General features: G+C 40.7%; 2 protein-coding genes across 6 annotated transcripts in view; one reads left to right on the top strand and one right to left on the bottom strand.

Annotated features, from left to right (window-relative positions):
• ZBTB25 (zinc finger and BTB domain containing 25) overlaps nt 1-5,569 on the top strand; it is a 21,095-nt gene extending 15,526 nt beyond the window's left edge. For all 5 annotated transcript variants that reach the window (XM_087855997.1, XM_045810496.2, XM_087855999.1 and 2 more), the window contains exon 3: nt 1,323-5,569. In XM_087855997.1, the coding sequence (XP_087712123.1) occupies nt 1,323-2,457 (1,135 nt within the window). In that variant the 3' untranslated portion in view covers nt 2,458-5,569. The remainder of the gene's footprint in view (nt 1-1,322) is intronic.
• AKAP5 (A-kinase anchoring protein 5) overlaps nt 2,765-15,193 on the bottom strand; it is a 25,186-nt gene continuing 12,757 nt past the window's right edge. The window contains exons 3-5 of the transcript XR_015721787.1: nt 13,347-14,082; nt 8,764-8,823; nt 2,765-2,857 (exon numbers count right to left, since the gene is read on the bottom strand). The gene's annotated coding sequence lies outside the window, so the exon portion shown is untranslated. The remainder of the gene's footprint in view (nt 2,858-8,763; nt 8,824-13,346; nt 14,083-15,193) is intronic.

Here is a 15,193-nt window from a genome sequence, read left to right as displayed (position 1 = left end):
GTGAGAGCTAAGGGTGAAACCCAAGAGGGAATCCTGAGATATGGGGACTAAAGAACTGGATTGCCAGCATCTGACACCCTGTGCGTTCCGAAGCAGATGGGAACGTTTGCTTCAGGGAAGGTAAGTCCATTGACTGGTGCCGTTGTTCCTGGCCATCCAGCACTTCCCTCGGGTTCTCTTTATCCTCATTTTGCAGGGTGTTCCTGATTTCTTGTTATGCTGTTATTTCTATGATCTGAATTGTAGATTCATATTTAAAAATTGAGCTTGGGTTTATTTTAAAGTTTTTCAAAGTTATACCTATATTCATTTGTGATTTAACGAGTAGATATATTACTATAGTTTGGAAGCCAAAATAAGATTAGTATAATTTAAATTCTAAATATTACCAATTTTAATAGATCCTTTTAAAATGTTCAATATTTTTTGTTTTGGTAAAATATATACAACATAAAATTTGCCATTTTAACCATTTTAATCCTACAATTCACTGGCATTAGGCACATTCACAGTGTTGTGCAACCATCACCACTTAACCATTTCCAAAACTTTGCGTCATCCTAAACATCAACTCTGTACCCATTAGGCAATAACTCCCCGTCTCTGCCACCCCACCCCAAGCTCCTCGTAAACTCTACTCTACTTTCTGTCTCTATGAATTTGCCTATTCTAGATATTTTTTATAAGTGGCATCATACAAACTTTGCCCTTTTGTGTCTGGCTTATTTCACTTACCAAACATTTTCCAGGTTCACCCATGTTGTAACATCATTCAGAACTTCATTCCTCTCTTTGCCTGAATCACATGCCACCGTACGGGTATGCCACACTTTGCTTATCCGTTCGTCTGTTGATGGACACTCGGGTTGTTTCCACTTTTTGGCTAATGTGAATAATGCTGTGATGAACATTGGCGTACAGGTGTCTGTTGGGTCCATGTTTTCACTTCTTTTGGTTATATATTCAAAAGGCTATTAAGTTCCTTAAAAGAGGAAGGTATCTGTTTTATTCATCATCTTTCTCCTCCCTGGCACCTAGTATAGTGCACACCACTTAGGAGTCACTAAATGTTGAACTAATCAGAATATCTGTGTATGTTTCCTGACTTCAGGCAGTAGGTTGAATACATGAAGACTTGTTGCTGGGCTGTAAAGCTGGTGTAATATGAATGTTTAATTTTCTGTTGATATGTTTTGTCAAGGCAGACTGCTAAGTCTGAACTTCTTAAGAAGAAATTGCATTAGCCTAAGACCGTATACTGCTAACTAAAAGGCCACCTGGTCATTTTATCTTGTGTGGGTCTGTTTTTTTGTTTTTAACAGTGAATGCATAAAAATACAACCAACTGACATCCAGCCTGACATATTCAGCTATTTGTTGCACATTATGTACACGGGGAAAGGGCCAAAACAGATTGTGGATCACAGTCGTTTGGAGGAAGGGATTCGATTTCTTCACGCCGACTACCTTTCTCACATTGCGACTGAAATGAATCAAGTGTTCTCACCAGAGACTGTGCAGTCCTCAAATTTGTATGGCATTCAGATCTCAACGACCCAAAAAACAGCTGTCAAGCCAGGGCTGGAGGTCAAAGAAGCTCCTTCCAATAGCAGCGGCAACAGAGCTGCTGTCCAGGGTGACCACCCCCAGCTGCAGCTCTCTCTTGCTATTGGGCTGGATGATGGCACTGCAGAACAGCAGAGGGCCCATCCTGCCGCCCAGGCCTTGGAGGAGCACCAGAAGCCCCCAGTGTCCATCAAGCAGGAGAGATGTGACCCAGAATCTGGGATCCCCCAGAGCCAGCCCTCACCCTCATCAGAGGTGACGGGCCCCACTTTCACCGAAAGCAGTATCAAAATACACTTATGCCATTACTGTGGGGAACGTTTTGATTCCCGTAGTAACCTAAGACAACATCTTCATACCCATGTGTCCGGATCCCTCCCATTTGGTGTCCCTGCGTCCATTCTGGAAAGCAATGACCTCGGTGAAGTGCATCCACTTAATGAAAATAGTGAGGCTCTTGAATGCCGCAGGCTCAGCTCCTTCATTGTCAAGGAGAATGAGCAGCAGCCTGACCACTCAAACCAGGGCGCCACAGAGCCTCTGCAGATCAGTCAAGTGTCTTTGATCTCCAAAGACACAGAACCAGTAGAATTAAACTGTAATTTTTCTTTTTCAAGGAAAAGAAAAATCAGCTGTTCCATCTGTGGTCATAAATTTCTCCGAAAAAGCCAATTGCTAGAACACATGTATACACACAAAGGTAAATCTTACAGATACAACCGATGCCAAAGGTTTGGCAATGCGTTAGCACAGAGATTCCAGCCATATTGTGACAGCTGGTCTGATGTCCCCCTGAAAAGTTCTCGCTTGTCACAAGAACAGTTAGATTCATCTTGTGCCTTGGAGTCAGAGCTCACACAAGAAAATGTGGACACTATCCTGGTGGAGTAGCAGTTTCTCCTTCATGATTTTTATATACATTCTGAAAAAGAAAATTCACATGCATTTTTATTCATAAATTATTTTCCTTCTCAACTTCAATTAACTTTTTTTCTTGACCATTGATCCACAATTTTAAGGCTATATATATGAGGTCTTCTTATTGTAAGATATGTCATACATATGGCTATTAAAATGTAACCTTCAAATAGAGCTATGAACATTCATAAATCACAATTTAGAAATCAGAAATCAGGGGCGCCTGGGTGGCACAGTTGTTAAGCGTCTGCCTTCGGCTCAGGGCGTGATCCCGGCGTTCTGGGATCGAGTCCCGCATCGGGCTCCTCCGCTGGGAGCCTGCTTCTTCCTCTCCCACTCCCCCTGCTTGTGTTCCCTCTTTCGCTGGCTGTCTCTGTCAAATAAATAAATAAAATATTAAAAAAAATCAGAAATCGATGTAGGAACCTTAGAGTAAATATTTATAGAATTTCTAAGTTGTAGAATCAGTAAAGTCAAATTGAAAATGAAGTAAATGAAATATTTTTTAAAGAATATTCTAGAATATCACTTTTGGCTAATTTTTCACATGAATACACCACTATGAAGACTATTTAAAAATATTTCCTGCCATATAGGAAGTTAAAGTTATTTTAATGTGTAACTATATGTTATAATGTATACAAATTTTGTTTTAAGGCATAGCTATAATAATCATAAGTAGTTTTAAAATCACTTTTCACTTAATAGCGCTGCAGCATCTTACATGGCTTCTATTTATTTTTTGACATTGAGCATACCTCATTTTTAATAAAAAATATTCTAGTGAAAGAGAGAAAGAGAGAAGATTCAGACATTAAAACAAAATCCTACGGAGAGAAATAGGAAGATACATACAGATAGATAAACATAGAGACAGATTCAGATAGAACTACATCAGCTAACACCCCGTGTTGTTACCTTAATCTAGAGCATTTTTTTTCTTTTTCTTTCTTTTTTTTTATTTGACACAGAGAGAGAGGGAGAGAGGGAACACAAGCAAGGTGGGCAGGAGAGGGAGAAGCAGGCTTCCCACCGAGCAGGGAGCCCGATGCCACCTGATCCCAGAGCCCTGGGATCATGACCTGAGCTGAAGGCAGATGCTTAATGACTGAGCCACTCAGGCGCCCCTCTAGAGCATTTTCTTAAAGACCATAAGAGCAGTTTGAGATTTTTTTTTAATGACCAGAGGTTTACATCAGTTTTTAAAGAGGAAACTGATAAAATATAAATTATCTTTCTACTCTCAGTGTCAGAGGGTTTTCTAGGCTGCCTGAGTTGATGTTAATTTTCTAAGTATCACTTGAAAAAGTAATTTTTCAATGACACAGTTTTCATTTTTTTCTGATCCACAAAACTAGCAGAGTAGATACAGTCAATATCCTAGAACTATGTCTAAAATCCGTGATAGTTTCCCTTTGTGAATAAACTTAGCTCCCTTTTATAGCAGTGAAACTTATAAAGCTATAACACCAGAAAAATTAAAACTGATGGACTAAACGATAGATTCTCCTGCTTTCTGTAGCTGGGGAATAGCTGGTCAAACTTCACCACAAAGGATAGATCTAAATTGTTTCTAAAATGTTTAAATTTCAAAGATTAGATAGTCAAGAATAACAAAAGAGACAGACTTTGAAACGGCCTCATCTTTTTGTACGCTGCCCTGTTCAAAGCCTCCCAGACATGTTAATAGATCTGGTTTGTGAGGCTTAGAAATCAAGTGTATACAGAAACTCTGAGCTCCTTTATACAGCATCCTTTGGAGGACATCTCCTGACAGTGTCAGGGTTCAGTCAGAAGGGAGCTCAAAGATTAATCTAGCTCATTCTAAGGGCACAAAGGTTTTCTGTGGGTAAACAGTGAGGTTAGATGAATTATGAAATGTAAGTTTTTCTTGAAGGCTGAATGAAGAAACCACCAGGCATTGTCTAAGGCAGTTGAGTTTCTGCCTCAGACAAATGACTAAAGCTTCCTGGCGTCAAGACTGAGATGTGTTGAGGGGCACCTGGGTGGCTCAGTTGTTAAGCGTCTGCCTTCAGCTCAGGGTGTGATCCCGGCGTTCTGGGATGGAGCCCCACATCAGGCTCCTCCGCTATGAGCCTGCTTCTTCCTCTCCCACTCCCCCTGCTTGTGTTCCCTCTCTCGCTGGCTGTCTCTATCTCTGTCGAATAAATAAATAAAATCTTAAAAAAAAAAAAAGACTGAGATGTGTTGAGAATGAAATCTAACTAGCTATTGATACAGGATCAGTTATATTGGGAGTGGGAGTGGTTGAAAACAAGTGTGTTGCTCTTCGGAGTCAGAACTTTATCTAATCTTAAGTCATTCAATCAATTATTCAAATTTACACTACCCTCAAAGATTTCCTCTCATAGGATGAACACAAATAGTAACGTTGATTTCATGTATTTTAGGCTACTCAGGATATATTCCCTAGCCTTCTTCAAGTAAAATTTAATTTTTCCCATTAGGATAACAATTTTTCTGATTTCTTTCTTCTCTGTTCTTTCCTTCTTGCCCAGTCATTAGTCCTCGACACAAGAAATGTGTAGCTAATGGGTGGATTGAGCATGCATATGAGTTGAGGGGTAGGGCAGCAGTTCAGGACAGAGTCTGGAAAATTCTAAGAGTTTGCTGTGGCTGATTAGCCATGGCAGACAACATTAATTTAAAGCTGCAATATATCTCCATTTGTTGGGTGTTAAGAACGTAAGGGTTAACTGTATTTTTGTTCTCATTCATATAGTTCCTTTTAATATTAGAAATTCAAAACAAATGTTCTTTCTTTAGTGTTTTTTTAAAGATTTTATTTATTTGAGAGAGAAAGAGGGAGCATGAGTGGAGGGAGGGGCAGAGGGAGAGGGACCAGCAGACTCCATGCTGAGCAGAGAGCCTGATCTGGGGCTGAATCCCAGGACGATGTGGGGCTCCATCCCAGGACCCTGGGATCATGACCTGAGCCGAAGGCAGACGCTTAACCAGCTGAGCAACCCAGGTGCCCCTTTCTTTAGTCTTCCTAATATTATTTCTGTTTTAGGAAGTGGAAAAATGTTAACTCCATTTTATAGGAAAAAAAAAAAAGTCCCAAGAGGTGGGTTCCAGAGAGCCAGTGAATAATGGTGTGGGGACAGACCCCAGTTTAATTTTTTTCATTCATTCAACAGACATATTTTTAAAATAACTGTTGTATGATTAATGAATGCTGTGCCCTGAGTGTACTTTTTTAAAACGTGATTCCTTACTAAGAAAATATACTTTGTATAAAAAAGGTTCTTTCAGCTAAACCCTTTAGTTTTGACCATGTCATCTGCAAAATGAAGCTATAATCTTAACCATATAATACAGTTTGTGTAATGATTACCAAACTCTTCAAATGGGAAATGCTATATGCACCTTAATCAGTGTATTAGGCAAATCCTAAACGGACATTTTCTTCTTGGATCAGCTTAGAATTTTCCCTTCTTTCCAGATCCTACATATAGTTGTTTTCTGGAGAAAAACAGACTAGTTTCAATATTTGTCCCTATTAGCATATTGTCACAACTCTGGAACTCGTTAAGTGCAGTCTGCCTTATAAGAAATCCAAAATTTCTTGATTTATGTATCTTGAGATTATTATTTCATGCTCTGCTTTTCTGATTTCCCACTTGTAAAGTAGATTAAGTAATACCTACCTCACAGGGGTATTGTGAGGATTTGTATTAAAATTTTGTTAAGTTTGGGGCACCTGGGTGGCTCGGTCAGTTAAGTGTCTGACTCTTGATTTCCGCTCAGGTTGTGATCTCAGGGTCCTGAGATTGAGCCCCACATTGGGCTCCGTGCTGGGCGTGGAGCCTGCTTAAGGCTCTCTCTCTCCCTCTCCCTCTGCCCCTCCACCCCCTTCTCTAAGAAAAAAAGTGTTAAGTTCTCTTAGTATTCTTAATAAAAACCAACCATATAAAGAAAACTACATGTGTTCTATAGCTAAATCTATTAACTTCAGGATTCCAACCTGTAAACTCTAGAATGTCTTAGAAGCAGTCATATATTATTTAATACTCAATAATTAATTGACACAATTCTTCTTTTTTAGAAACAGCTTTTTCTAGAAACAGCAATGTTGCTGGAATTCCTTTTCTATTGTAGTTTAAACACCAGTACTTCTCTTTAGCCTTTAGGAAGAAGGATATTAGTTCTTTGGCATTATAGGGAATAAAACCTTGCCAATTTCAGCCTCATGAAAAGTTCCCCCAAACATATTGTTTACATATAGGAAAAGGAACAAAAGCAATGGAGAAAATATCATTTTCATTTCTTTGATGTAGATCATCTAAGAAGTAAATGGGGACAAGAAATAGAGTGGGGATAAGGACATAGTAATTCATTGTTGGAAATAATTCATAATGGAAAGGCCTCACTTTAAACTGAAGGAAATACATAGTAATCACGGAAAAAGATAGTCTGGAAAATGGCATAATTCCATTAATGTTTATCTGCACAGGCAAATTCTTACTGTTGTAACCCAGATCCTTGATAAGTGTCATTTTTTAGTAGCAAGGTCAGATAAGCCACATGAAGAATTTTTGTAATGTAATTTGTGTCTTTGTATGTTTTAAACTAAGTATAGCTCTGTGGTATTTTATTATAATTAATTTTTAAATTCCTAAGAGTGAGATCTAGAGCTGATGGTTCTCTGTTGCACTGCCATGTTCGTATGGCTGGACTTTTTGAAAACTGGTAAGATTCTACGGTCCCAAGTCTGGATGTCCTAAACACAAGGGACCACAGACTGTCACGGTCGTCCTGCAAACACAGGCAAGAGGCCGCTGTGCGCCAGTGTGCCTCTGTGCCACGCTTGATTACTTCGGAGATACTGCTCCAGCGCCCTGGACACGAACTGCCATCAACTCTTCTATTTTGTGCCAAATAAAGTCATGTAGTCAGACTAGATCAGATATGAACTTAAGCTCGTTTCAAAGAAACTTGGATTTCAAAAACGTGTGCAATCAAAAAGGCCCAGTGAAGAAATCTTCCAAGCACGAGTAACACATGGCAAATCCGGGAGGCTGTGCAGAACAGTCACTCTTCCACCTTATGGACTTTGAGTTTGCTTCAGAAACATTATTTTACAAAGTTTTGTATCCTCTATTTGGAATGAAAACAGTGGATTTCATGTATTTTATCATGACAAATAAATTAATGTGACTTGATCATAAACAAAACCTTTTTAAAGTCCAGCTTATAGACTGTGTTCTCATTTTACAACAGGGTCTGCCCAGTGTCGTCCTCGTAGCACTGGGGTCAGTACGTCTCTGTGCCAGGGAACATCTTGGACGTGTGAGGCAAAAATGCACCACTGAGCTCTGTTCTTATCAACTGTAATCTGTGTGAATAGAAAATTGGCGTCCTACTCTAGTACCTTCCAACTGCTGTCTCTGGAAAGAAACGTTATATCTAGCCACTACCTAGTAGTTCCCTGCTTTGCTTTCTTCTTTCTTCCCTATTTACTGTATTTTCTCTCATAATGTAATCAACAACAGTGTTCTCAACCAGCATGTATTAGTCAGTGTTCTCCAGAGAAAGAGAACCAACAGTGTGTAAGTGCACACACACACACACACACACACACACACACACACAGACAGAGAGAGAGAGGTTGATTGATTATTGGGAATTGGCTCACGCAAGTATGGAGGCTGAGATGTCCCAAGATGCACAGCTGGCAAGCTGGAGACCCAGGAGAGCTGATGGTGTAATTCCAGTCCAAAAGCCAGCAGGCTCAAGCCCATAAGGGCAGGAAAAGACAAATGCCCCAGCTTATTTGGCAGAAGTTCCCTTTGCTCTCAGAGGGTCAGCCCTTTTGTTCTATTCAGGCCCTCCACTCACTGGATGAGAGCCACTCACTTTAGGGAGGGCAATCTGTTCTACTCGGTCAAATGTTTATCTCATCCAGAAACACCTTCACAGTCACACCCAGAATGTTTATCCAAGTATCTGAGCACCCGTGGCCAGGTGACACTTAACCATACACAGGGTGATCCCTCTCACCATGGGGACATTTTGCAATGCAGAGATGTTGTCAGTTGTCACAACTGGGTGGGGTGGGGGCCGTGTTGCTACTGGCGTCTAGTGGGGAGAGGCCAGGGATGCTGCTGAATGTCTCTCAGCGCAGGAGACCGTCCCCCGCCGCCCACAATAAAGAATTATCCAGCCCAAAACATCAGCAGTGCTAACGCTGACTAATCCTGCTCCAAAAGCTTAAAATAAGTTTTGTGACGGTTATCAAGAACTGAGTGTACTTACGGAGTATGAGATGTGCTCGTTCAGGGTTAAACTCTATTTGTATTATCTTCTATCCCAGCTCTTAAAAAATAAAAAATAGGATTAAAAATCAGCAGTATTAAGTCACAAGGCAGTTTTAAATCTATTCACATAATGTTTGAATTTAACAACTGTGTCTCTAACAAGGGTCTCTTTGTGAAATTAAAATGTGATCGTAGGTTGTAATTTGTGTAAATTTTTAATCTGGCCAAAAGGTGGCACCAATGTAGCTTTTAAAAAATCTATTTTACATTATGCTCAAATTTGGCATCACTGTTCGTTGAATTCACTATTTATTTAGTACTTAGCTACTCCTGGATCTTGTTTTATTTAGTCATGACTAACAAGATTTTTCCTAGAATACTGTAACATGTTGGATACCTCTGTGTTTTGACATCCCTCTTTTTTAAAAAGATTTATGTATGTATGTATGTATGTATGTATGTACTTATACTTATTTGAGAGAGAGAGAGAAAGAGAGCACACCCATGAGCAGGGGTGGGGGATGCAGAGGGAGAGGGGGAAGCGTACTCCCCACTGAGCAGGGCCTCCATCTCAGGACCCCAGGATCATGACCTGAGCTGAAGGCAGACACTTAACCGACTGAGCCGCCCAGGTACCCCTTGACATCCCTCTTTGATCAAGAAGCTTTCAATTTACATGCAAAAATTATTTTTAAAATATAGCATTTATTGTGGTTGTTACATGAAGCATTTCTGTGGATTCTTTGCAAGTCTTTAACAGTAAAGGCCCTAGAATTTTAGTCCCCATCACATTTGTTCTTCTAATCGGACATCAAACTGTTTTTGGTGTCCTCCTTGGTCAAGAGATAAATCCAGGGACATTTGAGTAAATATTCCCTTGTTTCTTGCCTCCTATTTATTTTCTTCACGTTCACATCCTATGAGGTTGGCCTATATATTATTTTCTGGAATTTCTTTTTCAGCTGTAGTTCAACAACTGACTTTCTAAGCTGGTGGGGTTTTTTGTTTTAAGTGATCTCTGCACCCAAGGTGGGGCTCAAACTCATGATCCTGAGATCAAGAGTCACATGCTCTTCCGACTGAGCCAGCCACGTCCCTTTATGATGGTATTCTTTATACTTTTCTTCCCTCATTGCCTCCCAACCAGTTCCACTTTCTGAGTAAGTCGAGACCTTCTTTAATAGAGTTCTTTTGCCTTCAGCTCTTCTTGCCTTCCAGTACTGAGTGAATGTGGTGTGCCCTCTTTTCTCCCCATCGTTTCTGCTTGCAATATTATTATTATTACCCTAGAACTTTGTACCTAATCACTAAATGCTTCTCTTAAATTCATTCTATAGCTGAGTAGCCAATTTGTGCAGAATGAACCCATCTTCTCTCACATGAATTATCATCCATTGTTTATACAATGTTGAAACTTTGTTCATTGAAACAACTTGGTGATATTGTATCAAAATAATAGAGATAAAATATCTTCCCTTAAACTGTTAGAAAACTATGGTGTCCTTTCATGACAGAAGTCTGAAGGAATAGTAGTACTCTGGGAAGGGTTGTCTGAACAACTGAATTGGTCCTTGCTCTCCTGGGGACTGGGAGAGAGGCTTGTGTGGGAAGAAAGCCTGAGAAGGAGTCCTTCATCAGCTGTAGTCGTTACTCGTTGCCTGGTATGAATTTCTGGATGGCCCATGTTAGATTTGTGTGCATCAAATAGGCCCTGGTAGAATGAGGTCTTGTGAATTTAGTTTTGCCACATTTTTCTGCAGTGGGAGCCGTATGGTACTTAGTTCAAACCATATGTAGGGAAATATCTAATTAAAAAAGGGGTTTTTTTTTGGTAACTGGCATCTGTTCTAAGTGCCTTGTAGGAAGGAACATCTAAAAAACCTATGGTGATTCTTTAGAAGGAGGACATAACATTTGAGAAGGTAAGAGAAAAGGTTTTAAAATGAAGACTAGAGGGGCACCTGGGTGACTCAGTTGGTTAAGTGTCTGACTCTTAGCTGTGGTCAAGATCTCAGAGTCCTGAGATCAAGCTCCACATTGGGCTCCCCGCTTATCAGGAATGAGATTCTGTCTCCCTCTCCCTTTGCCCCACACCTACCCGGTGTGCACGCATGCGTGCTCTCTCTCAAATAAATACTTCTTTAAAATATATATATAAATAAATAAAATGCAGGGGCATGTGGGTGGCTCAGTCAGTTAAGCGTCTGCCTTCAGCTCAGGTCATGATCCCGGAGTCATGGGATGGAGTCCCGCATTGGCCTCCTTGCTCAGCAGGGAGTCTGCTTCTCCCTCTGCCCCTCACCCCACTCGTGCTCTCTCTCTCTCTGTCTCTCTCTCACTCTCACTCAAATAAATAAAAAAATCTTTAAAAACATAAAATGCAGACTAGAGATTTCAGCAGAGTCTCCAAGTTGTTTTTGTTTTTTTTTTAACCAGACCAGTTCTCATTTTGCAACATTGCCCTCCCTTCACATATGTGCAAAGTCTGGTGCTATAAGCTCAGTGGTTCCTGTCTTCTTTCCATCATAATCTTTTAAAGTGTGGGAGGAAAGGCATATAAATGGAAGCCTCCTTTTTTATTTTAAACATCTCCTGTTTCACTGTTAACACCACCACAGTTTTGCATCTCTCTCAAACTGGTGGCTATATTCAAAGCCACCACGGATGGCCATGCAGATTATGCACAAACAACACTAGAGGGCGCCAGTCCCCACATGAAGACTTCTGCAGTTGGGCTGTGCCGTTTGATGGCTGTGCATGGCAGCCTTGCTTGTTCGTCCTGGTTTAAATGCTGAGTTTAAGAAGCCCTTACTTTAAATTTCTGCAGCAAGTAGCAGTTTTCACTGATGCAATCAGGAAATTAAAATGCACATGTGGTATAGAGAATAATGAAATCAGAATAAGAAAAAATACTCCTTACGGGCGCCTGGGTGGCTCAGTCCTTAAGCCTCTGCCTTCGGTTCAGAGCGTGATCCCAGAGTCCTGGGATCCAGCCCCGCATCAGGCTCCTACGCCAGGAGCCTGCTTCTTCCTCTCCCACTCCCCCTGCTTGTGTTCCCTCTCTCACTGGCTGTCTCTATCTCTGTCGAATAAATAAATAAATAAAATCTAAGGAAAAAAAAAAACAAGAAAAAATACTCCCTAGGTGAGAGAACTATATGCGTTTGTCAAAATCTGTAGAACTGTGCACAAAAAAGCGTGGATTTTCCTGTATATAAATTATACCTTAATGGAAAAAAAGGTTAAGATCACCTAGATATAAAAAAGTCTTAGAGTGTAATGAACCATAATGATTATCATTCACTATTAAATCTCCACAGGTCAGAAGAAACACATCAGCCAGACATTAAGGGTATAGAAGAAACCCATAAAACTAAAAAGATAATTCTAGTAAATTCACTCTGAAATCAGTGAAATTGCGTGGCACGCTTGGATAAAAGATCAGAAAGTTAGCTTGACTTCATTCACTTGAATTGAGTGGTGACTGATTGTTTCGGCATTCTGTACATCTCAGCCTTACCCAGAGTACAAGGACAGTTCTTTTTTTTTTTTTTTTTTTAAGATTTTATTTATTTATTTATTTGACAGAGATAGAGACAGCCAGCGAGAGAGGGAACACAAGCAGGGGGAGTGGGAGAGGAAGAAGCAGGCCCATAGCAGAGGAGCCTGATGTGGGGCTCGATCCCATAACGCCGGGATCACGCCCCGAGCCGAAGGCAGACGCTTAACCGCTGTGCCACCCAGGTGCCCCTACAAGGACAGTTCTAACTAGTTTTTTCTAAAGATTTTATTTATTTATTTAAGAGAGAGAGAGCACAAGCAGGGGCAGAGGGAGAGGGAGAAGCAGACTTTCCACTGAGCAGGGAGCCCCACGCAGGGCTCGATCCCGGGACCCCAGGATCATGACCTGAGCTGAAGGCAGACACTTAACCCACTGAGCCACCCAGGTGCCCCTCTAACTAGTTCCGATCAGGAGGATGGAAATACTCCGGTTTTGGATGATGTGTTTAAAGAGAGGCAGGATTCCAAGTTTTTATGCCACAAATGGCTGCTCTACATGGAACCTGTGTGTGTAATGTATGTACGAGGGTATTTGATTGATCTGAGCATGCGTGCCTACAGCTGCATTCGTTGTGACGGACTCATCACACATGGGGTCCAGAGACCCCACCTGCAGCCATACTGACTAGACCCTCGTGTGCCCTGAAGGTACAGATGTCACAGTAAGGATTTGGGAGCTTCGAGAATAAGTATACAAATGATTGCCTCTGCTTTTGTGTCAGCTTGTGCTCCCCATCTCCAGGAGCGCAGAGGTGGAAGGTCTGCGTTTTATGGCCACAGGACAGCTGTGAAAGGCTGAATCTCCACCCCATAACCGCACTGTAACAAAAATGAAGGCTGAAAGTCCTATTTGAGTTTAGCCACAAAACGAGTCATTGGAGAAGTGCGTCTTGTCTTGCTCGTGTGCAGGAACTGCTGGACACCGCTACCACTGCTCTTATGCTGAGCTGGCATTTACAGAAACAGTTTTCAGTTTGGGGTTTTTCTAGGCTGGGGGCCACCACACCATCCTCCGCTTACCTAGGTTTTCCTTAATTGCTCATGGCACCTGTGCCCAGCTTCGCGGCAGATTTTCTGTGGATGTGTAGTGTCGCCTGCCATGTACAAACACACACAATCCTCCTTCATTTATGATGGGGTTATGTCCTAATAAACCTATTGTATGTTGAAAATATCATAAGTTGAAAATGCATTTAAGATACTTAACCCACCAAACATCATAGCTTAGCCTGTCGACTTTGACTATAGCTCAGAATGCTTACATTACCCGATTCTGGGAAATACCATCTAACACAAAGCCTATTTTATAATAAGATATGGGATATTTCATGTGATTTATTGAATACTGTACTGAAAGTGAAGAGCAGAATGGTTGTATGGGTACAGAACGGTTGTAAGGATATCGGTTATTGACCCTTGTGATCCGTGGTTGGGGGTGAGCTGTCGCGGCAGCTTTCGCCCAGCACGGGACAGAGTAGCGTGCCGCACAGTGTTATTCGGGGAAAGCTCAAAACCCCAAATTCCAAGTACACTTTCTTCTGAATGCATATCGCTTACACACGCTCGTAAAATCAAAAAGTCATTAGCTGACCATTGTAAGTTGGGGACAGTCTGCGCTCACTCTTTCCTCAGCTCAGAAACTCACCCCCTGGTGTTTTCAAGCTTTTGGAGAAAAAAACGAAGTAGGCACTCACAAAGGGGTCAGGGGCTCCAGGCTTCCGCGGTAATGGTGGGTCTAAAGGATTAGCAGAATTGCCTATGAGAAACAGGTTTGCAAAAGATACTGTTATCTTTCTAGTAGAAAGATGTGATTTAATAAGAATTTTAAAACTATGTAAGATGTGAAATATTAAGTAAGCTTAGGTACAGGGTTGGTACATTAGTAAGACAGTTTGCTTTGGAACAAGTTTTAGTTTTAGGACACTATCCAGTTTATTTTCTTTTTTAAGTCATCTCCACACCCAACGTGGGGCACAAACTCACAACCCTGAGATCAAAAGCCACACGCTCTACTGACTGAACGCCCCAGACACTATCAACTTTAAATTGGTCCCTAGATTTGGAAAGTACATTCCTTCACAGAGTCCAATTACTACCATTGCACTGTGCTTTAGGAAAACCAGGCCTGCCAACGTTAGGGGAATAAAACCAGTGTCTTCATAAACACGGAACTTTTGATTGAAACACCCAGCTTTAGCAGGCAATGTCTGAATAATATAAGCATTTTCATATGAAGTTTACTTATTCGGAAAGCCATGAAGATTACTAACGACTCATAGGTTAATATAATGTACAAAAGACAACTAATGGGTATAGCAAGAGATGATGTAACATTCAGTACAATGTTACAAATTTATAGATGGCATCAAGTCAGAAATGCCCCGTAGATGGATAGGTAGTTCACTGACATTGAATTCAAGTTTGAGATGCTTGTGTTTCCCTTTGCAGGAGGTGGGCTCTTTTAGGCTTGTCATTGTAAAGTCGGCCCAACACCCAATCAGCAGAGCAGAACTCTTGGTAGTCCTAACTCAACAGTTTCATTAGTGTGATCGTTATTCTTTTAGGAAATAAACATGATATACCACCTTTCTCTTAAAAGATTTACATAAATAAACATGAGCCACTATAACATTTATTCTATATTAAGAGTCACACATGTATTAATTCAGGTTGATATCTTTTTCTACAGAGTATTTCTTAAATATTAGCATCTGATCCACATCATATAGTACTGATTTTAATGAGAAATTACAAAATGGAATTTTTGCTTTCATAATAGCTCATCCACTGAACATTTTTACAGACAAAGAACTACTATAAATATGTAACATTATGCAGGCTTTTTTCTGCACCTGTTCACAAATCAT

This window comes from Ursus americanus, chromosome 26 (genome assembly GCF_024610735.1).
Source record: "Ursus americanus isolate L20-20 chromosome 26, mUrsAme1.1.p, whole genome shotgun sequence".
Taxonomy (NCBI): Eukaryota; Metazoa; Chordata; class Mammalia; order Carnivora; family Ursidae; genus Ursus; species Ursus americanus.
The sequence above is the reverse complement of the archived record's forward strand: the minus strand, read 5'-3'. Positions and strand labels throughout refer to the sequence as shown.